Here is a 27273-nt window from a genome sequence, read left to right as displayed (position 1 = left end):
TTGCTTTTTTCTATCAAGAAATCAGTGCACACTCCTAACAAGCAAGGTAAAATGAATAAAGAAACATATTTCAAAGAGCTAGGGCCAACAAAGTGACTCTTTCCTGAAAATATCATAGACTCATTGTAGCTGAATGCAGTGTATAAACTACTATTTCAACCCAACTGGAAAGTCATGTTTTCTTTTAGGGAAAGCATTTCTGATTCATTGTATGTGTGTGACCACAGAATGCCTTTAATGAATATCAGCTTTCTTTTCCAAGCATTCCACTGTGATTTGGCAAACATGAGGAGGGTGAGCAAGCAGTAGCTGAAGACAGTGTAAAGCATGAAAGCAAGGCAAGAAAACAGTCATTTGTAAGGTCTGTTTTAAGCTGTAGTAGCTCTTTGACAGAAGTAGGTTTTCCTGTATTTAAAAGCAGCTCAGGAGCTACATTTTAAAAACAGTAGTAGCAGAACAGATAAGGTAGGCGACAAATAAAAGCATCAATTGAAACATCAGCTAGCATATGCAGCCTTCTACATAATTTAAGTAAAGGTATTTTGGTAGGTTGTGTGCAAATTTGTGAGACAAAAACATAAATGGAGCTGCATGCTAAGCTCTTATCCAGAAAACAGAACTACTAGTAATCTAAAAAGAAAACTATGTCTAGCTACAGGTATTCACTATTGTTAATAAACATGCATCCATTTCCTAAAAGCTATAACAAACTTTGCTTTTTTGGGGAAAAGGGAAGAGTATCTGCAGTTAGTCAATCTTACTGCAGAGCCAAACCTACCTGGAATGAAATACTGTTCTTTAGCTAAATAGAGACAAAAAAAAAAAAAAAAAAAAAAAAAAAAATAGAAGATGCACCTGAATGTCAGCAAGCAAAGAATGAGTTTTATTAGAGTAAGTATGGACTAGAGTTAACTAAATGAAAAAATGTGTATTCACAACAAGAGGTGATAAACAACAAAGTGTGAATAGTCATAAATGTATCCAAAACATGGATAACAAACAGTTCTCATCTGGTATTTGCACTTGAGACTGAATAAATTGTAGAATGTGAAATGCACCTGGAACAGCTGGATACCATATGACAAAAGTTAAGGATTTAGAGAAATGTAAGTAGGAAATGGAGTAAGATTAGAAAAAGAAAACAGTAAATTTCAGTCTGAGGTAAGCTCCCTGTATAAAAGGACTATGTCGTATTTCCATATTTAGCTAGAAATTTTTAGATCTTTCATGTACTCCAGAGCCTTGTAGAAATTCTACAAAATGATTTATGTCAGTGATACTTGTAGCAAATAACTTCAGCATTTCATTCTCAAGTATTATATACTGCATTTCTTTTGTTAGACTTAATGCTACTCAGAAAGAGTGCCAAGCATATTAACTGTAGTAACGTTCCAATCGTCTATGACTTCCATGACTTCAGCTGAAGATATAAAAGAGATTCTGCAATATTTAATAATTCTGTAGAGAGCCAGCTGCCTTCATTAGAACTTCTATAACCACTGTTTTTGCCAATAAAAGAAAAACAGCAGCTGAACTAAGAAAATTACCTGAGCAGCGGAATTTCTTGCTTTTGATCTGGCCGATCCTTTTGTTTGCCAGACGGCGGGGGCTGGTGCAGCGGGCACCACTGGTCTCAATGGGGTTTGTATGAAGATAATCCGCCAGCCACTTCAGATGGCAGTCACAGATAAATGGGTTCTGAGCCAAATGCCTTTCATGGAGGAAAAAAGATAATTTCACACATTATTTCCTTTTAGTCTCAGCAGTTTCTGGTATTTTTAGTGCATTGTAGAATAAGAAATCATACCAAAGATGAACATAAATAAAAGCATACGTACAAGGTCTGAATTGCACGTAGAGGTGAAAAGGTGCCTTTTGCAATGGTCTGAAGCTTGTTGTCATACAAAGATAGGAGATTCAAGTTGTGCAGATCTTGAAACGCATCAACTCGCAGGCAATTGATCTTGTTGGCATTTAATAATCTGTTTAATGGAGGATAACCATAAAATCAAAAGAGTTTGTTCAGTGTCACTGCAACTTTGATGTTTTTCACATGTAAAATTTGTACTCATTTTAAAATCACAACAAGCTATGTATGAACAAATGCTAATTGATAGATATATAAAGCATTTCAGCAAAGTGGAAAACCTTATTTAGGTGCTGTGAAATTATTTCAGAATACCTACACCCTTGGGTGAGTTTATTCAGCCAAAATCACACTCCTTGTGTGTGCTCGTAGAACTTACGCGTGTGGTACTTTTCTGTGCAAAGAAACAAGCTTAAAAAATCAAGTATCTACAAGGAAAACTTGTTCCTTTTGCCAATAAACAAACAAACAGAAAAGGAACTGAACACTGTGTTCATTAGCTGGAAGAGATGTGCAGTGGCACTTTTAATTATATGTTACTAATCAGCATGCTGCCGCATTAACAGAGTTGTAGTAAAAACTGGTGGCATGGAACATATCCAAATCTGTCTGGAACCTTCTTCATCCACAAAGGGAACCTTTTCTTCCCTGCATTTCCCTGACTTCTAAAGATAAAATAAACAAGCCAATCTAAACCAATTCCCTCATGCTTTTGAAACTAAAATAATTTTGTCATTCAACTGGTCGCATTTTTCTAAATAATATATGTTTATTTTTTCCTATTGATGGAAATGGTGGATTTTATTGGTGGAATGGTGGATTTTAAAACCAGTGCTTTGATAAAAATTTCACCACACAAGTAGAAATTTACTTAGATTGAAAAGTATTGTCTATGCTGAATATATCAAACTATGGATGTTTTCTTCATAGAGAATAAACATAACTTTAGAAATTTCTCTCTTTTTTATTCCAAAATCTGAAATAAGTTTTCTTAAATAAATTCTCTTTAAATGAAATAAAAATCCCATTACAATACTAGTTAGTGACTAAAATCAAAATATGGAACTCTAGGTGGTCCTAGAACTTGGATTTCCTTTGCCATTTTCAATGAGTTTTTAATTACTGACATTTAGCCAATCCCTAGCTATACAATCAAGACAGTAAATGCTTTCAGTTTAGTGAGAAGAAGCCATTTACAAAATTCACCAGCTTTCAAATTGACAAGGCAGTGATTCTGGGACAATATTTTCCAAAAGCTCTACCGCTGTTTCATGGCCTATTTCACAGTTCCCGCATATAGTACAACTACTGCACAGACTTTTCTGTTGGATCTTGACAATATTTGATAAACATATCACCATGACATTCCTTTGTACTCCCAATATTAAAACCAAACAGAAATGGTTTATAAGATTACACATGGGAGTTTCTGAACTGTTAAAAGAAACAGCAGCTGGAGTTCACAGAGTCAAAGAATTGCACATTAAAAAAATCTCAGAAAATAATAAAAGCCATCAATGGAAGTTTACTGCAATTCTGTTATTACATGAGTAAAACTAAAAATAAAACTATAGAGCATATCCACTACCTCTAAATAAAAGTACTGAAATGTTTCTACTGTTTCCCATGCAACTTTATACATAGTGTTGAGTACTTACAGCACAGGACAGAACAGCATATTATCTATTTTATCATTATAAATTCCATACAAGATAACAGTTTCATTTTACTCACTTTAGGCTGAGACATTAACTGAGATATGATCACATCTGTGGATGAATGGCAAGCTGACCTACAACAGTCTTGACTCCTCTAGCTTTAAGATAATTTGTTTTTATTAAAGTCTGATCTTACGTACAGGATTTCCTGCCTGTTTTTCACTAAGAATAAACCTGTTATCAAGTTTTAATTCTGGGTAACCCCAAAAATAGAGTAAATATTAAAAAATACTCACAGCAATTGCAGAGAAAACAGTCCTTCAAATAGGCCTTTTGGAAGTTCAGTAATTTTATTGCCATAGAGGACACTGTACCAGGAAATAAAAAAGCAAAGAAAGCTGGTATCGTGAAACTCATATACTATGTGATTCTAAATATAGAAGTAAAATATTTTTTCAACTTCCCTGAGGGAAATTTAACATCAGTGACATGATACTTGTTCCTGTGAGGTGGCATGATCACGCACTTTCCCAACAGGTGTGTCACCCAAGAAACTTTCAAAAGAACCACCATGGCACTGTGCACAGACTTACCAAGGGATCTCGGTGAGTGAATTGCTGTTCCTAAGACCAACTAACTGGGGAATAAAATAAATCTTTAAATGCATTTAACTGTTTGCCATGAGAATATTTATAAGAAAACCTACATTTTATAATGTCCAGCTGTGATGCAATATTCTATTATAGCTCTAACATTCTGAAATTACTTTTACAGCCTTCAGCATTGATTGAATCTATACAAAAATCTGCAGAGCCAAAAATTTGGAATAACTTCACAATAAGAATATGAGAAATTAGCTTCTGTGTTTACATGTCAAACAGATACGTACAGTGAATTCAGAGAACGTAAGCCCTGGAAAGCATCTGGAGCTGCTTCAGAGATCTGGTTATTGCTCAGGTCACTGAAATAAATGAAAGTTCATACAGTTGATCCAAGCTATTTTCAAAAAAGCAAAGACTAAAATAATTACAATTAGGGGTAGAATGAGAGAAATTAAAGTACTTGTGTGAGACACTGCCAAAGAATATGAAAATAAAATCATTGAAATAAAATGAGTGGTTAAAAATAGATTTTATAAATCGTTGAAAAAATGAAGACTAATACACTTATTTTTCCTAATACAGTAAGTACATTTTGTATAGAATTATTTGTGGTCCTATAGCCAGATGAGATAGATCCACAAGGATATTCCAAAATGAGAGTGGTATATCCCCATGATTTTTATTTATTTATTTATTTATTTATTTATTCTTTTTCTACTTACAGTCACTTTACTAACATGTTGCTTTTATGCAAAACCACAATAAATAATTTCAATAACTTTAACACTTGGTTAAAACAATTATTATTAGTCCAACAAAGAGATCATATGGTTGTTGTAACCAGACTGCCATATCTGTTAATCTTCCAGCAGTCAAACCTCCTCATATGCTCACATGCTGATGGAAGTTCCTCTGTATGGCACTGAACTGCTTTTTACTTACATATTTATATACATATATACATGTAAGTGCAATTATATATGTGTGTATATACACATGCATGTATATATGTAATTTAAATCTAAAATACTGGGTACTCACATTCTTCGAAGCTTTTTATAGGGTGAGAAAGCTCCAGGAGGTATGACTTTGATTGAATTTTGTTCTAACCGTCTGCAAAACAATAGCATGAGCATAAAATTAAAAAAATCACCAAGCCAAAAAACAACTTAAAGCTATAACAAACTAGAAAGGATTGACTTCAACAACAACAAAAAAAGTAGTCTGGCTTTGCTTTCCTTTTTAGTATAATTTTTAACTCGACATACAAGGTCATTTAATTTCAGTATTCATTATAAAAAAGTAATCAGTTTTTGCCTGTTCTTTCATCCTGTAGTGTGTAATGTTATGAATTAAAGCCCAACCTTCTTGTATAGAAGGAAAAATTTATTTCCACTGCACACAAGATATTTGTAAAACTTAAGCTGGAAGTGTCATTAAAATATTCAGATTTGAGTTAATGTTAATTTTCTCCAAATTTATGATTCATATGCAGCAATTTTTATACTAAGTTTATTTAGAAAATTCTAAAGACTTCTGTGAGTTAATCGTTCAAGTATGTAAGCCCTAATAAAGTAGAGAAGAATGTTCCTACAGAACAAATAACATATGTTGCTACCTGCAACAAGGCAAATGCCATATTTTTAAACATACATACATGATTTCTTTAGATACAGAACATAATACATTTTGTTTAAGTTATAATCCTAGAATTACATGGCTATGCTTCTAATTTCTCAATATACAACTTTTCATCCCTAAAATTGTAGTTTATTTTACTGATTATATTTGCTTTAAATGAATGAAACTCTGACTCAAACTCACCATACTGCAAATATGAACAGGCTGATGGAAGCTGTTTTCCAAGAATTTTTGAATGTAGAGAGCTTTGCCCATGGGAAATCTGCAGACCCATGATTCATTTACCAAAAAGTCAAAATAGGTTCAGCAATAAACATGTTTAAAATAGAATCTATACCTCCACATGACACTGTATTTAATGGTTACGGCTGCACATATGAATTCTGTCGTGTAGACATGAAAGAATGAAACTATGTATTGTACAATGTACAATGTTATATAAACATATACATTATGTCTATCTAAAAAATATTGACATTTTCCCTCTTTAATCACAGGTATCAACTCCACGCATGTAGTGATGACACCAAAAATCTATTTCATAGAATGAATCATAATGTGTAGAATTTATCACAGTATTTGAAAACATTCAGACATCGATTTAGAAGTTAAGGGCAAAACACCTTTTTTAGTCTGGTTGCAGGAATATTGCCCTATTCTTCCCCTGCTATTCTTTTAGTTCCTTTAACACTCCTCCTTCTTACTTTTGCTCCAGCATAGGCACGTGTGAGTCTGAGTGTGCAACTAATAAGATTGTTCATTCATTTTGAGCAAGCCTTCACAAGAAACTGTTCTTACAACCATTATTTCTTTTTGTAAGGTTTCTCCAGGGGTCACAGTATATCTGGACAGAAGAAAGATTTTTTGCTACTGAGGTTTTATTCTGATATTCATATATATAATACTGAATTTTTCTTAAATTTCTCCATGCTTTTCCTTAGTAGAATTTGTTCTTGACTGGCATACAAAGAAGCCAAGAAAAAGAAAGCCTCAAAAAATACAACCTTCCTGACACACAGAAAATCTCACTTCATCAGCACTGTTTAAGAAAGAGGTCATATTTTATAAAGTCTTTAAGTAGGAAAATGTTGCCACCTTGCTACAGTTTTCAGGTACATTTTAAACACCACAGGGAATCCCACAGTATGAGACTGTTAACTTTTTCCATAAACAGGATATTCTTTCACATGCTTTCCTCGCCTTGGCTGAGCTTTTTGGATCTACGAAGCACATTTTGCGTCAGACCAGCAGTTCTGACGAGGCTGGAAGGGGACAAGGTCACTCTTTCCCAGTACCCTTATGTAGATGCAGAAAGCAAACATCTGAATAAGTAAAAATTGCTTGAGTTAAAGGTCAACTCAAACTCAGCCAAAGCCAAGTGTTTTCTATTCTTATGCTTCATTTTTGGCTGAGTTTCCTCAGAAAACACAGCTTATGCATGCTTTTCATCTAGATCGTTTTCTACTCACAAGGCTAGGTCAAAGAGAGGTAAAAAGCTTCAGATAATAAATGTATAAATCCTTCCTTAAATTAGTTGTGGGAGGGAGCTGAGAAACCAAAGTAACCCAGCCATGAAGGGAACGGCAGCTATCCATCCACTCCTCTTACACACACTATTTGGCAGCCACCGACTACACAAATGCTGGCGCATGCGCGGCAGCCATTTGTCAGGTGTGCAGCCTGGAAAAGCTGCCAAAGAATTACAGCACAGGGATATGTGTAAGGCAGAAAACCTACACACTGGGTGATGGAAAAGGGACAGAAAAAAGGGAGAGAATTTGGTCATATTACAGAGGATGACTGGAACTGGTGTCAAGAGAGACTCTGGAGAAAAAGAAAATTCCTTTGTATAGGAAAGGCATCCTGCAGTAGCAGTGTTCCCATATCAATTTGTCAAAGGCTTGTGTATAAATGATGTTTACTAGCTCATGCTGAAGAGACTTATGAGCTGGAGGACTCCTGTCTGCTTGCACCAATCCTTAAACATAAAGCACTCTTATTTAACTAGATGTGGCATGGCATGTAACTTGAGAAAGATAAAGTCCAGTGTTACTACATGAAGCATTTTCCAATCTACTCTTCTAACTTACCAATATATTACTTCTATAAACTGAAGTAAACTTGCAGGATAAATGAATGCCATTTATTATGACAAGATGGAATAGCAGACTACAGCTATCCAATTGGTCTACAAATTACATGGGTGCCAAACCTGTCCTATTACACTACATTTCTGAAAGCCAACTTTCTAGCAGGTCTAATTAAGGGAACTACCCATAGACTGGTATATGTAAAAGGAATTCTATGTCAACCTTACCTAAGATTTCCCTTTAGTGAAAAAGTTACAGTCCAACAGACACAACAGACAGACTGTGCAGTATTAGGATAAATTTACAAGCTCTTTTGGATAAAGGATTTGTTATAGTAGGATCATCTAAGTATGTCTTTTATTAACTCATGCCAAAGTGTACACAGTAAACGACATCACATTATGGAAAGTGAGATTAGTATAAGAAAGAAAAAATAGGATTATCTTAATACAGAAGAATCTTTCATACCCTGCTTTGTCTGTAAAGAGCGTAAATCAAATTCACATTTTCAAGCTTTGTTATCCTCTAATCTACTTTATCTTTGTAGAATCAGCTGAATTTCACAGAGTGCAAATTTGCATCCACCATTCCAGAGGAAAATCTAATTAGCTATATTCTAGGGTCACAAAGCACAGATAAAATAATATCTAAAGGAGATTTGCATTCAAATGATAAAACTCATAGTAATTAAAAACTCTCCTTAATTCCTCATATTAAATAAAAATTTTAATTCTGGAATAGAATGGGATGTAGTTATCTACTACTGAAAAAATCAGCTATTAAGTGCTCACAAATGACATAGAATTACCATTATTTGAGAAGAACAGAAAGCTAATATCAGTATTTTTTCATGGAACTTGTACTGAATTTTGTGTATAATATCTCCTTTCAAAGTCATTCCTGAAGTCTTTTTTTTTTTTTTTTTTTTTTTTTTTTTTTTTAAATAAATCATCATCTATATATGACATACAGTACATTGGTGGTTTCTTTTTCAAAGGCCACAGTCAATTCTAGTAATGTATTAAATAAGATAATGGAGGAAGACAGTTAAGTACATGCTTCATCAAAGCATGCACTCCCTCATGTTTAAGAAGTACTCTACTCTGCCCATAGCCACACAAAATGCTAATTAATGCTCTTAGTATCATACTAAGTCTCTTGCTCCTTTTATTGCTTCACTTCAAAAAAGTCCTACATCAGTACGTGTTTTAGTGCTTTTTGACACTGCCAATCTAGCTGAAACCATCAAAACCTTTTTTGAAGGCTATTCCCTAACCTCACCTATTTACAAAAAGTACTGTGAATGTTTCTTTTTCTAAGTCTTTTTCATGGCTCATCCCTGCAGATACTGTAATAAACTACTGCCTACTATTTTAAGAAGCAAAGGTGCTTCTGCAGTTCAAATCAAATCAAATCAGCAAGTAGACAGATTTTTTCCACCTTTTCCTCAGAGCCTTCTGACATGTAAATCCTTTGATGGTTTCCAGGAGGATGCTGTCCCCTCCTAGAAGCCCATAGCACACCATTACTTATAACTACTTCTGCACTTAGGGAGACAGACAACGTGCTTATTTATACTGACATTTTCAAACTGGCTTACTTTCCCACTATAAGAAGTCATTCCTATGAAAGACTTCTGCACTTGGAAAGAGGATGGGGCTGGGAATGAAGAATACCCAGTTCCCTTCAATATTATTTGTATTTTATATTATCCACATGGGGTAAAATACAGTAAGCCTGCTCAGTAGAGAAAGGCACTACAATTTTGATGCACAGATATATGCTGCATCCAAATGCATTAAGGAGTGCTGTTAATAGGTTAGTAATAAATGTTTAAATAATAATTAAAAAAAAAAAAAAGTGTTCAGTAATAATGAAATAAATTACTTTAGAAAACATGAATTTGAATATGGAGCAGCATATTAACCGTATATTTTATTCTAAAATAATCAGGACAAACTCTCGATTAAGTAAATTTGTTCAAGTTAGTAATTCTAGCTTTTACTGATCTCAACTCTTAATTGCAACACCTTAATTCCAGCATCTACAAAAAGTGTGCAAGAAACTTGTCAAGGAACTCCAAAACAATTTTTACTACAGAGAAGGAAGTGTAAACTATACAATGAGTCTGATGCATTGCACAGATGCTGATTATACATGGTAATAAAATTGACAGCTCCTCTTTGCATTTTCCCCATCTGCTTTTAAAGTAAATGGCAAAAACAGCTGTCAGAAAACAGCAAATTTCAGTGATGGGATTCAGTGCAGCTTCTGAATCTGAAGAGCTGCAGCAAACACCCAGCACATTTCTCACTGTATTTAACATCTGCCACATTTGGGATGTTTTTGATGTTGTTTTTTGTTTGTTTGTTTGTTTTTTAGTTTGTTTGGCTGTTTATTTTTCAAATAAGGGAGAAGTGTTTTTTTCTATAAGAATCTTGAAACTATTAGATAAAGTACCTTTTTTCTTTTTTCCCTCCTTTTTCTCAACAATTGCACCTTCAGAGTGCTAGTATCCAGTAAATGTCTCTCCTAACTATAGCAACAAAAGAATTCTGTTGAAATCTGTGATATCATCCATAACTAGAAAAACAAAAGATATATTTGGAATGACTGTATTACTTGCATTTCAAAATTTCAGTCTCTAATTCTGTAAATTAATAAATATCATTGACATTTTCTTAAATATTTGCATGTAAAGAACTACCGTCAATGCTGCCCTAAAGCTTGCCAAAATGCTAGCATCCAGACTAATTCTTCTATCAAATATTTCCTCAGGGAATTGACTGTAAATGACAGATGTCTCTGTAGTCTGCGTAAAAAGAAAAAAGTAACAATGGTTGCTATACTAGAGCTATTGAACAATTCTTCACATTTAAATGCAAGTCCTAAACCTGCATTTGGTAAATTTTTCACCACAGAAAAAGGCAACTCATGGTCTGAACCCTGCAACACCATTAATGATGGTAGACTTTACATTCTTTAATTGTTACAGATTCAGACTGTAGGGAAAATGGACTTCTTCAAGAATTATTTTCTCACTACTTTGGCATCTGTCAGGACGTGCCTCCAATGCAATTAGCCCAAGTCACCCAGAGTCAATTTAAAGTCTTTCTAATTAGCCTATTTTTGATGAGAGCACTTGCACCAGAAAAGTTCTGAGCTCTTCAGAATAACAGTTAAGTTCACAAAAACAAATGTAATCCTGCTAAAGTCTTTGCTCATCATGAGTGATAACATGTTAACCTGTTGTCACTGAGCAGAAATACTGGCAGGGGAATCCTCATTACTGGGTAACACTACCATAAATGTGCACGATGAATTAATCACAAAGTCTAAATAAAGTATTTTCACTAGGAATATTTTCCACAGATTTTTGTTGCTTACTGGACCTTGCATTTAGCAACAGTTAGCAACATTTCCTTGAAGGTGAAATTCAACACAGTAAAAAGTTTGTTGGACTTGATCTTGAAGGTCTTTCCAGCCTAAACAAGTCTATGATTCTAAGTCAGTCTTTTACAGTAACTTCACATATTTTATTGCTGACAAAAAGCCATATGTAAAAATGAGTAACAACACCTCCGGAATGTGGCACAGCTGTCAGAGATCTATGAGGGTTTTTCTGGAATAGCTAGATGGGCATTCTGCAGCTTCCCTTCATACTGCATAAATTACTCATTCATTCTATGCCTGAGTTTGTTGTTGTTTTTTGTTGTTTTTTGTTTTTTTGTTTTTTGTTTTTTTTTCTCTTGGCAGAGTACAGAGAATATCTCAAGGTACCTCAGGACCCACCAGAAGCACAAAACCATCAGACTTGGAACATTGTGGTGCTCATTCTGGCCAGTACGTACTCCCAGTATTTCTGGAAACCAGGATTAGCTCTGTATTTTGGCAACAAGCAAGGTGCCTAAAGGCAGTAAGTGGTTCTTCCTTTTTACTCCCATCTCCAAGGAAAAACACCCTGCCACAGCACCAGTTCAACTTCAGGGTGCCATACAAATTCAAAATTAAATTCAAGACTGAATTATAATCTGCCCTCAATGTGCTATGCAAGGCTGTGGCATATGGCTTTAGGGATGCTGCATGTTCACACGCCCTATGTGGACCAGCTGAGGAAAATGGGATTGTTCAATCTGGAGAAGAGGAGGCTCAAGGGAGAAATTACTACTCTCTATAACAGTATGAAAGGAGGTTGTAGCAAGGTGGGAGTAAGACTCTTCTCACAGGTAAGAATGAGAGGCCATGGACTCAAGTTGCACAAGGAGGATATCAGATTGGATATCAGGAGAAACTTCTCCTCAGAAAGAGTGGTGAGGCATTAAAACAGGCTGCATAGAGAGGTGGTAGAGTCACCATGCCTAGAGGTATTCAAGAATATGTAGATGTGTCACTGGGGGACATGTTTTAGTGGACATGAGGGTGATGAGTTGGCAGTTGGTCTTCTACAACCAAGTTTCACACCTAAAATATCTTCCTTATTCTTTCTTATTCTTATTCTTAGAATAACATTTCCTCTCCATTTGTATTGTTCTCTATCTCTGCATCTTCCAAGATAGGGCAGAATGATATGAAGAAAGACAAAGATCTGAATAATGGCATCACAGAATACATACTAATGTAGAGCAGATACAATATTCTACCTACTATGTCTAACATCTGAAATGATAAAATTTTTTTAAAAAGTATTTTCAGATGTAATATATAATTTTCAGATTAGGAAGATATTTGAGTAAGAACAGGATTAATCATTTCTTTCATGTATTAAGTGAGTATGATTGGCTGTCAATTTAGCAAAACAGTCTATTTTTTTCATAGTCAAAATATCTAAGGTTTTCTCTGGGAAATATTAAGGTAGCAATCCCAAACACTTAACAGTTAATTCAGTTAAATCTGTGTTGGCCAATCAAATGAATATTAAGGTAAAGAAGACAAGTACCTTCTTATTCCTACACTTGATTTTAACGTGTTTCACATTTATTCAATTCTCCCTCAGAGAATGCATTTTCTGTAATTCGCATGCAACTATTTTGCATTTTTATGCATATGTCATATGAAGGATGTTACAATTTCAACAAATTTCTTCATTTTTTAAAAAGCTAATACTGTTTGCTTTTATATACTGCAGTGGAAATAAATACGAGTTTTGCTGGCTAAAAAGACAAATGTTCTGTTTTAAACTAGAAAGCACAAACAAATGCAGACATTAAAAAACAATCTCGCATATTAACTTCTCATAACGACTTGCATCATAAGCCTTCTGAAGATGCCGGGTTTGGTCTCATTTTTAGGTTACTGTAAACAGCTGAATCATACTTTTAGCTGCTAAAAACAGAGGAAGTTGTTCTACTTTCAGTGTTTCTAAGTTTTTCTCCTATGTGAATCTTTGAACTTTTTCAGTTAATGAGCCTAAGCCCATTCCAAGTGTCTTTTCTCTATAAAAGGGCATTCTCAGAAGTATCTTTGCATCTCAGTATAAGAGACTCTTTGGTCAATATATATTGAAGATTGTACTTTCACCTTTCAGCTAAGGATGGATTTTAAAAAACAACTGAGACAGTGAAACTGTATACATGCCAAACTTAGCTTGGATAAGATTCATACATACAGCTCCCAGTTCTCAAATAAAATTCTGAATTTACACAAAGAATTTCCCCAGCAGGCCCAGAATGACCGAGTAATTCTTCACCCTTGGTTATCTTGGTTATACCTGCCAACTGCAGTTCTGTCAGTCCTCATTTATAAAAGCTTCCCTTTCCCCTCCTCTCCTTCTTTTTCACCTTTTGTTCTCCTTCTCCTTTAATGTAACTTGAGTGATTCTGTGAGAACCAATCTTAGGAGCTGTTAATCCTGCTTAATATCACAGGGCTAGCAAAAAGTAGTTGAGTTCTTGATGTACTACACAACACTTAATCAACAGATATTTGAATAAAAATGTGTAAGAGAGTAAGAGAGAAAAATGGAAATGTGAAGATAAATAGTAGAAACCAGGAATATAAGATAAGATTGAGGGGACAAATTAGAAGAATATCAAAGGAAATGTAAATAAAGTTTTCATGAAACAACCACAACATTTCTGTTTTTCATATTCAAACATTAGAAAGCTCCACTCACAAGTAAATGCAGCTTTATCTTGAAAACCATAATAATTAAGAAGTCTGCGACTTTTCACTATGCTAAGTTACAAAGGTGAACTGCTAAAATTCCTGACTCCTATATAATTTTTCATTTAATGTATTGTATGATATAGTATCTTTTCTGCTCCCTCAAAAGATTAAAATTATTTCCACAACTTAACAATGGCAGTCCCACAGATACCCCCCTCTTTTAAGCAAGCTTTCCTCATCCCCAAATCACCACTGCAGTAGCTGTTATCCTTCTATAAAAACAAAACAAAACAAAACAGAATCAATTAAGTCCTTCCTTTGATCACTTAAATGGTGTTAACGTTAACAAAACTGAAGAAACAAAATCAACTTATTTCCATGTCTAATTGCTTAAACAATCATTAATACAAAGCAATGGTCATCAAAGCAGGTCATTTTTTCCCTCCCAGTAAATCACCACCCTCACAAGAACTTACTGAAAACGTATTCATTTTCTTATGCTCATAATACTACAGAGAGGAAAGAGATTTCAGAACCACTTTGGCTGCTAGTTCAAGCCATAGAGAAAATCAGACAAAAGTTAAGATGAACATTTTCACAAGGCAGCCTAGTTCATTAATGGCTTTTTGGCCTCTCCTTTTGAAAGAAAAGCCATTCTCACGCCATTCTAAGAAAAAGCACCAGTACGTTTAATAAAATTGCTGCCGGGTTTCTGATAGTCTGTTTGAACATGTGCCAAAAAGTCTCAATTTGAAGGAAACCAGAATTATTTCTGCAGACTGTTCAAAGAATTTGCACACGGAAGGTGAATTCTAAAATGCAACCAAGTGATAAAGATTAACAGTGCTGAAAAACTAAAATGTGGAAGAAATGCCTGCACAGAGGTTGATAAATGCTATCACTGTTAGAAAGGCTATACTTTCTCAAACCAATTAAAGTAATAGCTTTGTACCTTAAGAATGACCCAGAATGCCTTTAATGTATGAGCTTCATGACAAAGAAGGAAAGTGCTAAGTACATTAGTCCACTGGAGTTAGTTGAGCTCAGAGACCACATATGGCAATGTAAGAGCATCCCATACAAATCTCTGGAAAAAGGAATTGGTTTAAACAATAAATCTAAACCATGACTATTATGACTTCTTATATTGGAGAAAAACTCTTTTCCAAAGAGCACAGCAGCAGGACGAAGGACAATGGCTTTAAACTGAAGGAAGGTAGATTTAGATTAGACAAAAGTAAGAATTCTTCAATGCGATGGGGCACTAGAAAAGTTTGCCCAAAGAAACTGTGGTTGCCCCATCCCTGATCAGGTTTGATGGTGACTTGGGCAATCTGATCTAGTGGGAGCTGTCCCTGCCATGACACAGGAAGCTGGTCCATTCCAACTCAAACCATTCTAGGATCCTATGATTTTTCTAATGGATACTGCATCATGATTTGTTTGAGACCACAGGAAAAGGCTTACGAGAGACATACTTAGTATCAAAAACTTAAAGACTACTAATGTCTAATGCTTGTAAGTGAATAGCTACTATCTCATTGCTTTCTTATGTGAAAAAATGCTAATGTAAGACATATTAAAAAACTAATGGTTGATACATAGTATGTACTGGCAACGTTTTTAGTTTCATTAACATTTACAAATACAGGTTGTAGAATAATAGAACTATGGGAAATATTCCCAAACTGTTTCTTTCAGGTCACTTATGAAGTGAAACACTTAAAGATGGCCTAGAGAGGTTACTCGTTATTTCTGTACTTTCTCTAGAATTAATACCTGCACTAAAACTGGAGGAGTCTTGGTTCTCAAGTGATTTTAATTTAGTTATAATATATAAATGTGAAATGTTTCTTAAATAATATTGATTAGATTGATCCTGAAAAGCTCAGGAATGCATATTATTAACAGTGAGTTCATTTAGATAATAAAAAGAAGAATTAATTTTGCAGAACAGATGTAGCTGGTACAAACAGAATTGTATTAATTGAATTAAGAATTGTATTAAAGATTAAAAGTTACATTTGCTGAGATACTGAATTCTTAATTTTCATCTGAATGTTATTACACCAAAAGGGAGAAAAAGGGGACCACTAGAGGTTTATTCTCCTTCCATTCCCCCTGGCAGCTATTTGGAGAGAAGCTGTCCTGCTCCTGACATCATTTCACAAGAGGCACTGGGCAGGCAGTGCACTGCCTGGTAACTGACCTTGCACAATGAGAATTGCTACTATTAGCTCATTAATTTCTGTAAAAACTGAGAATCCAGACAGAACGGTACAACAAAACACCCCCTAGCACCAATGGGTGAATCCAAGTGAGTGAGTGTTTGGTAACTGGCTTTGCCTTGTTCTGCTGCTGCCATCACAGAACGCTTCCTTGTTTGTAAACAACTTAACTCCTACTGTAAGCTCCTTTTCCTCAGCAGTGTAGGCTGTTACACTAAACTCAGAGATAGAAAGCACGTAGAACAGTGCAAGCTGCTGTCTCACATCATCTCTGAGGCAGTAGCCAGAAGCGGAGAAGATAATACCTCGTGTCTTAAAATGTTATCCCTACACAGCTGTCCATTAGAACAAACAAGACAACACAAAGTCATGGTATCAGTATTATGCTCACCAGTATGAGGTATTAAACATAAAGCCTTTCCTCTTACTTTTCTTCAAAGACATGACACTCACTTTTGACATGCAACATTTTATTCAATCCAAACTGCAAATATTCAGTACTTGAGTTATTGTATATTCCATTTAAAGTGTGTTTGGCACACTATGTAAGTTTGTATAATTTATCTACTCTCAGAAAAAATAAAAAGAAGTTGTAAAAAGTGTTTGTGGGCCATCATGTTGGCTGAAGCATGACGTGAAATGTTGTTAGTACTCAGCACTGGATTCTGCAGATACTGCCCATAAACAGGTGATGATGATTACAGTTAACGAGGAGAGAAAGTTGTACAGACCAAAGAAATTAAAAAGTACTACAGAATTTTCAAATGTTTATGTCAATGAAGTGTGTTTATAAAACCAGAAGACAACATTAAGTTGAAAATGCAGAAGAAGATTGAAAAGCATGAAAAGAAAACTGAAAAGACTGGAGAATAACAGGACCGTGTAAAATAGAACTATAATGCCATTTTTTTTATGTTGTGCACAGGAATATGATGATGATAGTATTATCATCAAATAAATAATAATTTGGCTGTTAAAGACTGTACATCCTTCAGAAAACAGCAGGGAACCAGACTGATTCTGTTTCCCTCTCTCCCTGACTGAGGAGCTCCTGCCAAAGCATGTGCTTTAAATTGTAATTAACATGATAGAGCCTTGTGTGTGGGAACTATTTAATGGTGGTGCAAATACAGTGCTCACCATGCCCTTCAGAGTTTGTTTGTGCCCAGTGTTCAGCAGATCCTAAGTATTCTCAATGGTACTATGACAGCATGGTCTCATCTATCCAAATGTTTATTGTCAGTTTCCATTTAGGCACAAATAAAACAATTTAATAGAAAAATAACTGAAAAAAAATATTATTTTATGAAATACATTCTTTCTAATTTAATCATAAAGACAACAGTTGCATACACTTCTTTAAAAATGAAGGTTTTAAAAACTACTTTATGATAGTCTAAGATAGAAATATCAGAATCTTTCCAAATACTGAAGATAACATGTTAGTGGAATCTTATATTGAAGTTAGTTAGTGGAGACTTTCACAGACCAGTTTTGGAAAGTAATGTACAACGGAATTCAGTGTTCATAAATGTAATACAGATGAAATGATAAGTTTACATCTGTAAACATCTTGTTTCTGAGAAATCTGCAACAGCTAAGAAAAAAAGATCTAGGATTCTCCACGGAAAATTCAATGGAGGAAATAGTGTAATTTTGATTGGCAGTTAAGGAAAGACAGTGTAACAGTGCAGAAGGCAAATGAAAGGAAACTAAAATTGCTCATATAGTGATGTTTCACTGTCATCTGGAATATATTATTTATCTGTGGTCACTTCAGGTAAAAAAGTTAGAAAACAAGGAGTTTGGAGGAAAAGGAGATTAATTAAGAAATGGAAGGTTTGGGTATTCAGAATGATAGAAAAGACTTGGTATTTGAGTAGTACTTGGTAGTTTGGAGAAGAGAGGAATGAGGGTGAAATAGAAAATAGAAGGTGTCAGGACAAATTATGAACCTTGATGCATTTTTCCTTCCTCCACAAAGTTCAAGAAAATTAACATCATTTTGAACAACTGCATTTAAAGCTAGAAGCCTTGAATTCACTCCCCCCCGCCCAAGCAATGGATTACTTTAAAATAACATGTTGATTAGGAAAATAGTAGGATTTAAAGTAGATGGGGTGTTTCAAAGAAAAAAAAAATCTTTTTGGAAGAGATGTAAATTGTCAAATTTCACTAGCTTTAGCACATGAAATTAACTAATGGTATACAATACTTATTTGCCAAAAACTCAACTGTTCTCCAATTTATTGATAAGAAAGCAGTGAAGATCAAGTGACTCTCATCAAATAGTCACAAAAACTTTTTAATTTTTCCATTGATTTTATCCCTTCTTTTCAAAGGTTTTATGTCTTTTATTTTTCATCCTTCTTTTCCTGTACATTTCTTTCCTTACTTTCCACATAACTGGAAGCACAGTTGGTAAGCACAGCCAACTACTAGTTAGCAGCAGAAATACAGATGGGAGTGTTTGAGACACATACCCTACTTACTTCCTGTAATATTTTCCTCTGTGCACATAAATATACATATGCAAGTAAGAAAGGTCAGCATACAAGTTATTAAATAATGAAGACATTCTTTGCAGGGGGAAAGGTAGAAGAGATGTTTATTTAGTATTACTGAACTTGGTCAGGTAGGGTCAGTCAGGTCAGTCTTAACAGGAGTAATGATGAGCTGATAAATGTGATTACAGGAAGCCTACGGGGCCCTATTGCACTTTTTCTATAACTGCTTGATTGGGATGCAGTTGCATATTTTATAGCTGCTGCTGTTGTTTATGCCGTGTCACACAACTTTATCAGCATGTTTGCTTCTGTTCATGGATATATTGTATTAACACAGTGACTATACCACAGTTTGCAGTCAACCACACTTTTGCCTTCTCAGACTACCCTTCTGAGGATGCTATTTTAGCAATACTTGTTATTACAAGGGATAAAGATTGCAACAAAAAACAGCAAAGGCATGCTCCTTGAATGGCAAGTATGTTGAAGAAGGTGACAGTGAGCAACACTGAAGACAAAGGGGTTTCTAGTCCACAGTAAAAACCTACTTATTTTCAAAAAAGTAAATATTAGTGAATTATTTTAAAACCAACTCAGAATACAATTTTAACTATGGGTTGTGAGTAATACATGCAGAACTATCTCATAAGAGAATATATAGGTCATAAATACTTTCATGTATCTGCATATTCCTTTTATTTCTGAATTTGAATGTGAATTCCAAAATTCCTACCATATAATAAAGCATGAATTTATACAAATAACAGCAATGAATATGTAAGACAAACTGTTTTCTGTGTGTTCATTGAAAGAATGAAAAAAAAAAAAAAAAAAGTAAGATTACGCACATTTCAGTAATGGTTTCCGGAAGATTTGTTGGAATTTCAGTAAGGCCTTTCCCACGACAATCCACAATGTTGTTACTGCAGGTGCATGCAGTGGGACAATGCAAGACACTGCAGGATGGAGCCATAAATGACTGGTGGCCTGCAAAAGAAAAGACTTTCTTGTAAAACTGAACAGAACAGTAGTCCTCAAAAGTAAAATATCTAGTTTTATGCTTCCCTGAAAAACATTCTTGCCCATCAATACTTTCAAATTACATTAATTTAAATACTTAATTAATAGTAACATGGTGACACAGTGAGACTACTGCTTCAGGTTCCTTATAATTTCTCAGTTTCTTCAGCAACTCATATGCAAAATTATCTGTTAAAGAAAACTGAATGCAGATGATTTTTTGGAATGTATTTTATTTATTCTGTGGTTTTAAAAAGCAAGTATTGATTTATGTAGTTTTTAGAGTTTTGCACATTATTAATGATTGTTGACATTAATGAATTTTGACACAAACATTGAAGCTCTTCTGATAATTATGTTCTGTTTTGCAAATACTCATTAGCATTGTTCATCACTATATGTATCAGTTACAGAATATTTTGGAGTTATGGACATCTAAATACAGAGATACATAGAAGCTTTGAATTCACAGCTCATACTCTGACTTTATATGTTACTTCAGTGGACTTCTTATTCCCATACGTTAGCACTCTTTCTGACTACTCAGGTGGCTAATTTGCATGACTATGTTTTTCTCCGAGATCTTTCGTTTTATGTTAAACTCAATATTCATAATTACATTTAAGCTTAATAGCTTTAAGTTTGAATACGTTATAGAAAATAAACAAGGAGATCTTATAACACTGTCCTGAAAATAAACAGATTGTACCTTTTATAATAACAAGTAGAACAGCCAGTATTTTATTGATTTAACAATACTTTATCACTGTTCTCTAATGATAAAAAAGGCACAAAACCATGAGAAAGGTATGAAGATTGTTTTTTTCCTTTTCTTTTTATTAAGGTAAAAAAGCTAGGGACTGTATATAAATTCCCATAACACAAAAAGAAGATAATTCTGTGCTTTGAAACCACAACTTTGACTCAGATTTCCCTCACAAGATTTAATGCCATATGTCAAGACAGAAAGGATCCACTGATAATGTAAGATCACCATGAAGTTGTAGCCAGTGCTGTTCCTAGTTACAACTTAAAATCACAACTCAAATATTAAAATTACTCCACTGAAAAGTTAGTCCTGTGAGATAGCAGTTCACAATATACTAACTTGATTTCACATTAAGATATGTGTTACAAAAGTACAAACAGCTGCCAAAAATAACAAATCCACATTATTCCTTATTATACTAAGAGAAAATACTTCACCTACATTTATTAAACAAAAACTGAGCATTCCAGGGATAAAACGTGACTATACTCCATCCTTAAAATCAGCATTCTAAAGTCCAAGTTATAAAACTATACAATTTACAAATAAGATATGGGATGTGTTCTTCGTGGGAGATCTTTTATGAATACATAAATACAGAAGTATAGCTAATTAGAGTATAGCTAATATCTGCCATGCTAGGGTGACAGCACCTTACAGTGCAATGTTAGAAGCTGTTCAGTAATGACAGAAGGTTTTGCTGTGCAAAAAAAACTGTATTCAGAAAATAGATCTGCGTAAATTTTGGCTTAAGTGGCAATAGAGATTTGGGTCTTCTCAGGAAAACAACTAGAATAAACACTAGTGCTGAATCACAGAAAGACTGACAGCTACATCCCAGTTGTTTTTCCATACTTTGACGGAAACTAAAACAGTAGTCAGTTCTTACAGAAAGTTTTTAATCTGAGCTAAAAATATTTGTATTGAAAAGATAAACTTGCCTTCTTCCTCATCTTGGAGACAACAATAAAGGAAAAAATATAAAACAGACAAAATGTGATTAATAATGAACTGTCAGCCATTTCATCATTCCATATCTGAAAGCGACCTGATGCATTAAAACATAGCAATTGCACCCAGAAGTTTATTTGTAGAGAAACATATCACAAAGAAAAAAAAATAAAAATAACAACCCATAGAGCTTAAAAAATAAAAATAAAAAAATCAGCAACCCAAATCCTTATTATGAAAAGCCTTATGTTCTCAACTGTTGCACATTTTATTTCCTTTCCCATCACTCTTTCCCATTATCCATAGTTACAAATGCTATACATTCTAAGCCATGTTCACAGAAAATTCATAGTGACAGAAGCACCACCACAGAAGATAAAAAATACTGATAAAAATAATTAACTTCATTGAAGGAACAGCAATAAAAAATCATGCAAACGTTATCAATGTAGGTGGCAAAGAGCTGCCCTTACCACTGCAGACGAATTCCCGCTTCTGGACCTCAGCCACGTTGTGGCCCCGCAGGTGTGCCGGGCCCATGCACTGAGTGTAAAGGCCTACACGAGGCCGCTGCCGCAGCCAGTCTGACAGCCAGGCCAGATGACAGTCACAGTAGAGGTTGTTGGAGTGCAGGCGACTGCATGAGAAGATGGACACCCAGGTTTAAACTGGGGAGAACAAACAGAAAAGCAACCTGCCCCTCCTCTTCCCACCTCCAGCAGCAAACCAGTTTATTAATAGAGATCTTTTGCTGAAAGTCTGGAAGTTATAAACAAAACTATATAAGCAGCAAAATGACCTTTTATTTGTGGTCTAGATCATTACAAAAATAGAGGAAGGCTTCTTAAGAAATTAAACCAAATGATAGAAGTAAGTACACAAGAGCTTGAAAGCTGCCAGGGAGGTCTTTAGTCAAGATCTGCACAAATGGTGACTAGACAAAAATGTCTCAAGTGATATACAACTGTGGTGTCCCACAGTGAAAACATGCTGTCAGAAAGGAAGAGTGACTAAAACATTTGGTTACCAATTAGATACATCTGTAAGTCTCATCATTATTAGTCTCTATAGAAACAGCCTGCAAAATCTGTCTAACAGGTCATATTCATTTTCAGCTGAACAAGACAGTAATAACTCAATATAAAACACCTCCTTTCACAACCCCTTCCTGACTTCCTTTCTTTTTGTTTAATTACAGAAAGGGAACTTAGCTGTTTTTGGCTCCATGGGGAACAGAGGCCAAGCAATGTCTGAAATTAAAAGCTATGATAAAGCAAGCTATGAAATAAAGGAAGTTGCCTCTTGGATGGCAAGGTCCGATGCAAGACCAGGCTCCTTGCCAAGTTGCAAAAAGCAATTTGCCATTGATAAAATATCACAAAAATGTATTCACCAAATTAGGTTAATTACTTTTCTCATCTCTTACTTTTCTCTGGCTCATGCATTTTTCTCAAACTACAGAGAAGTACATCAACAGTTCTACATCAAATCCCTACTCAGATCCATCTGTAATAAAATAATGTCATTTTGGTTCTTTTTAGTTAATGTGCTGCTCACTAAATAACTGGAAAGGAAGTACAAGAAAACCAGAATTTAAACAAGAAGTGTAATCGACGAAGACTGGAAAGCGAAATGGATCTTGTGACAGACCAACAAAACCAAAATATTTTAATTTGCTGGTTGATTTTTTTTTTTCATAAATGATTAGAAATTAAAAGCAATGCATTCTTGTGTGAGCGTTCTGCAAACACAGCTCACTATACAGCATACTCATTCAGTACAACCTGTGGCCAGCTGTAGCCAAGAAGACCATTTCAAATCAGAACTAATGCTGCTGAAATTTATATGGTTATACAAGCTTATTCTTACAGGATGTTATAGCTATAATCTAGGATTCTGTGCGTCTGTTTTCTTTTGTTTAGACAGTAAATTTTTAAAAAGTGAAATATCCACTAAAGAAGTTTAAGTTTTATCAAATTTGCTAATTTGATTCACTGTAATCTGTGCTTCGGAATACAAATTGTATTTCAAAATTTGAGAGAGGAACAAATGAATATTAATGTTTTCAGGTCACAGACACAAGAGAATGAAATAGAATGAAATTCTATTCTCAAAATATAACTGAGGCCACCAAAAGCCAATCCTCAGCAGTTAAAGAGCTCTTGTATTTGTTCATGCAATAGTAGCTAGAATTCTTCTATGAAATCAACAGAACTACTCATCTGAATGATGTTATTTCAGTTACAAACGTTACTCAAGTGACCAGCCCCACTGACTTTTTATTTCCATTTCACTGGAAAGCCTGTTTGGAAGTATCTGAAGACTAAATTTTGATAGAGTCTAGCTTTGTTGCTTAACACAGTGTACATTTATTGTTAGCTGAATATAAACAGAACAAATAACCCCAAATTGTATCTCTTGCACACATGCTCTTTTCACTATGTTTTGTTTTAGAAGCTTCAAGTGTTCTTCTGTGAAAGTCATAACCTCTAAAAATGGGGACCTTATTGTAAATGCTGACACAACTTTAATTATAATAGCACTACCGGATGATGCAATAATTTTATGTTACAAAGAACATTGGAAAGCCAGTTTAGTTTAATTAGGTCTGCTCGCTGTACAGTAATAAAAGCATAAAGATTTCCCATTTATCACATCTGACAGCCAATCAAAGATTCTTCCATGTTACTAAATGAAATGTGACCCATTCAATAGCTCAAAGTAAAACAAATTTTTGACTTTCAAAAAACATCAATTTCTTCCTCAATGCAGCTGTAACATATAAAAGAGAATCCCTCCTGTCTCCATCTTTTCTGTACAAGGTGAAGCTTTTCTGTGATCAAACAGAGCACTATGAAACATCCAGTTAGGAAAAGGCCATGAAAACTTTTCCATTATCTTATACCCTGAAGAAACAGAATGAAAACGATACAACTGCTTCTCTATCTTCTGAGCCACAAGAATTAGGTTTGGAATTTCACCTTTCAGAATTACCTGCCACACACAAACACACAGTTCACATTTACAAACCTCAATATTATTACTTTGACAGAGCTTACACCTTCTACGCATGTGTAAGTACTTACAGGCCACTGGCAAAACGTGGTAGAGGGAAAAATGGTACACTGAACATACTGGGTTCATAACAATGGCAGCCAGTTTTCAGGGGACTACTTACAAAGTTCTGAGTTTGGGCATATGATTGAAACTTGCGACGGACAGTCGAGTGATGTTATTGTTGTTAAGAGTGCTGTGAAGTCAAGAAGAAGCATATTAACACGTTACTATTATTTATGTCACATTGACTGCACTTTTTTATGTAAGGCATAGTTAAAGAAGAGGATGGTGCCCTGCTTTTAGGAATGCCTATGAAGAAAACAAACCCAAACGCTGAGGTTTATTTGGCCTCCATATTCAATCCCTGTTAAAACACAGTGGCTTGAACATCCCATTAATAATCATAAGTAATCTGAGATCTCACTAACCTATGATTAACTCAAAGAGAGAGCTAAAACAGAGCTTCCACTAGTACTGAGAACATCTATGGCATTAAAGCTAAGACTACCATCCTCACGTAAGGAAAAATAGTTTCAGAGTATTCCAGGAGAAAAGTCCTTGGTTATAGGGCAGCAGTTTTTCTTTCTAGCTTCTGAGACTTTTTGACAGAGAATGCAAAATAAATTTCTGCTTGTTATTTTTTCCAAGAATCTTCTGAGAAGTAATCTGTGGTCAGTTCTATATGTAACAGTGCTGTTGCAGATGACCCAGGGCAACATGAACAATAGGTGACCTTCTGCTATACAATGCAAGGAGGCAGGTATCTTAATGCTCTAGAAAATAATTTATGTTTTGGACAACATGCCTGGGACCAGAGGCAGAAACTAGGAATAAATCTTAGGCAATTATTGGCTAGCACAGAATCATCATGCACAGGAAGTGCAGTTTGTAACGATGATGAAACTTTATGAATGATCCTGCAGTTAACTGTTGTCTTTAGGTTGCAAATAAAATGTGAATAAGCTTGACTTGAGAACAAGTGTCAGAATTTACAGTTTCTACCTAGAGATTACTCACTGACTACAACAGAAAAATGTGCTCTACATATTTAAACACAGTTATGACACCAATACAGACAATTCTCACTGTCCTTTTGAAGCAATAAGTGTTTTACTTTCTTTCTTTACATTTTTAAACCCCAAGGTGTAATTTGCGTGAATTTTGAGTAAAGAACTCTGTGATCCTGGAACACAGAAAGGTAATTTCATAGCACCTTGGATCAGGCTATATGCCTCCACATTAAACAAACAAATAATTACTAGTGCAGTGTGCTGCATTTTGCATTTCGGTGCTTACTCATTCCACATCCAATATGTTTTCTTCATTGTGCATAAGAGATCTCTCCTGTGTGCCCTCAGCATAAGCAAAGAGAGTCAATAGAAATCAAAATAAATCAAAAATAATCAATAGAAATAAAAAATTGGGGAAAATAATTTTTTATCAAAATGGAATAACAGTAAGCAAAAAAATGTCCAAATGAATAAATGACAGCCAGTAAACTTTTGCAGGATTTTCTTAATGTTCACATGCTAAATGACAGTTCCCATCACTGTCTTCATACATGACTTCTTTCATGATTTTAAAAATCCTCTCTTTCAATGAAGGGAATGAAAGTAAGTATATATTTCCATAGCTGTCACCTGTTTAATAAACGTACATCTACGGAAATTTTTAATTTTAAATGTCACATGTTTCATGTTTGACTTCATAGAATGAAAGAATGACCTGGGCTAGGAGGGATCTTAGTGATCACCTATTTCTAAACCCTCTTCTATCAGGAGTAGATGCATGAACAAATCAGGAATTAAGTCATTTTTATAACTGTTGTGATCCAAAATGCTGAATTTCATAGCCAAGCTGTAATCAAAGCAAAACCAAGAGTTCACTCAATACTTCTACATAAAACTTGTACACACTATTACAAAGAGTGTGATGATAGAAACATAGTTCTTGAATATGGCAGCATGTTAAATTACATTATATTTTCTTGTAGTCACACTTTCCCTGGTGTAACTGATTTTCTCTTAGGAAAAGAAAACCAAAAACCAAAATTTCACGTAAGTCTGCCGGTGAATTAACAAATTGGGAAAATTATATCCATACCTGCTTTCACACTTCAGAATTGTCTCAATTTAGATGAATTTTGCATCTTTAACATTAATAGTCTTTAGGATTCTACAATTGTTTAGCAAATATGTAAGTTACCTTGTATATGTTTCAAACTGCAACTAAATGGGGTTTCAGACCATGAAAATTTAAAAATTATTTAAAAGCTTCACCACATAATTTGAAGTAGCATAAAAATTCATTCTCCAAATGAAAACAAAATACATAGTCTTATACAGTAGTCAGTGCATTTATACGATGATGTGATTTACAGAGTTTTCTTTACTTAAGCTGTATTGGAAAAGAAGTTGCATTAGATATATACTGTTCAGTAGTGCTCACAATATCTCAAATAGAAATATTTTCTCAACTGTTGTTGTTTATCATGCATAATTTGAGATAGATTTTTAACTGAATAATGGTAACAGTCTTTATAAATTGGAAAAGTTCTAACACCCTGTTTTTTCAGTAGATAATTGCTATAACAGTTTTCTTCCCCTCGGCATTAATTGAAATCAGTGTGAAATTTTTATCACCTCCTTCAGCTGGCATGGATGACCTTTGCAGACTACAATAACTTGCAAGCATTAAAAACTGTAAATAATATTAGTATTAACATACACATACATTTAACATTTCTACATGTAAAAAGATGTTCATATAAAAATACATG

At 34.5% G+C, this 27273-nt stretch overlaps 1 protein-coding gene across 6 annotated transcripts in view; it reads right to left on the bottom strand.

The window, feature by feature from the left end:
* SLIT2 (slit guidance ligand 2) overlaps positions 1-27273 on the bottom strand; it is a 246971-nt gene that overhangs the window by 62927 nt on the left and 156771 nt on the right. For 4 of the 6 annotated variants that reach the window (XM_072335340.1, XM_072335335.1, XM_072335337.1 and 1 more), the window contains exons 7-15: positions 24616-24687; positions 21911-22074; positions 19546-19684; positions 5169-5240; positions 4415-4486; positions 3822-3893; positions 1839-1982; positions 1548-1711; positions 779-802 (exon numbers count right to left, since the gene is read on the bottom strand). In XM_072335340.1, the coding sequence (XP_072191441.1) occupies positions 779-802; positions 1548-1711; positions 1839-1982; positions 3822-3893; positions 4415-4486; positions 5169-5240; positions 19546-19684; positions 21911-22074; positions 24616-24687 (923 nt within the window). The remainder of the gene's footprint in view (positions 1-778; positions 803-1547; positions 1712-1838; positions 1983-3821; positions 3894-4414; positions 4487-5168; positions 5241-19545; positions 19685-21910; positions 22075-24615; positions 24688-27273) is intronic. The other 2 variants (XM_072335336.1, XM_072335339.1) reach the window with 1 other exon arrangement.

This window comes from Excalfactoria chinensis, chromosome 4 (genome assembly GCF_039878825.1).
Source record: "Excalfactoria chinensis isolate bCotChi1 chromosome 4, bCotChi1.hap2, whole genome shotgun sequence".
Taxonomy (NCBI): Eukaryota; Metazoa; Chordata; class Aves; order Galliformes; family Phasianidae; genus Excalfactoria; species Excalfactoria chinensis.
This window is presented reverse-complemented; position numbering and strand designations above follow the sequence as displayed.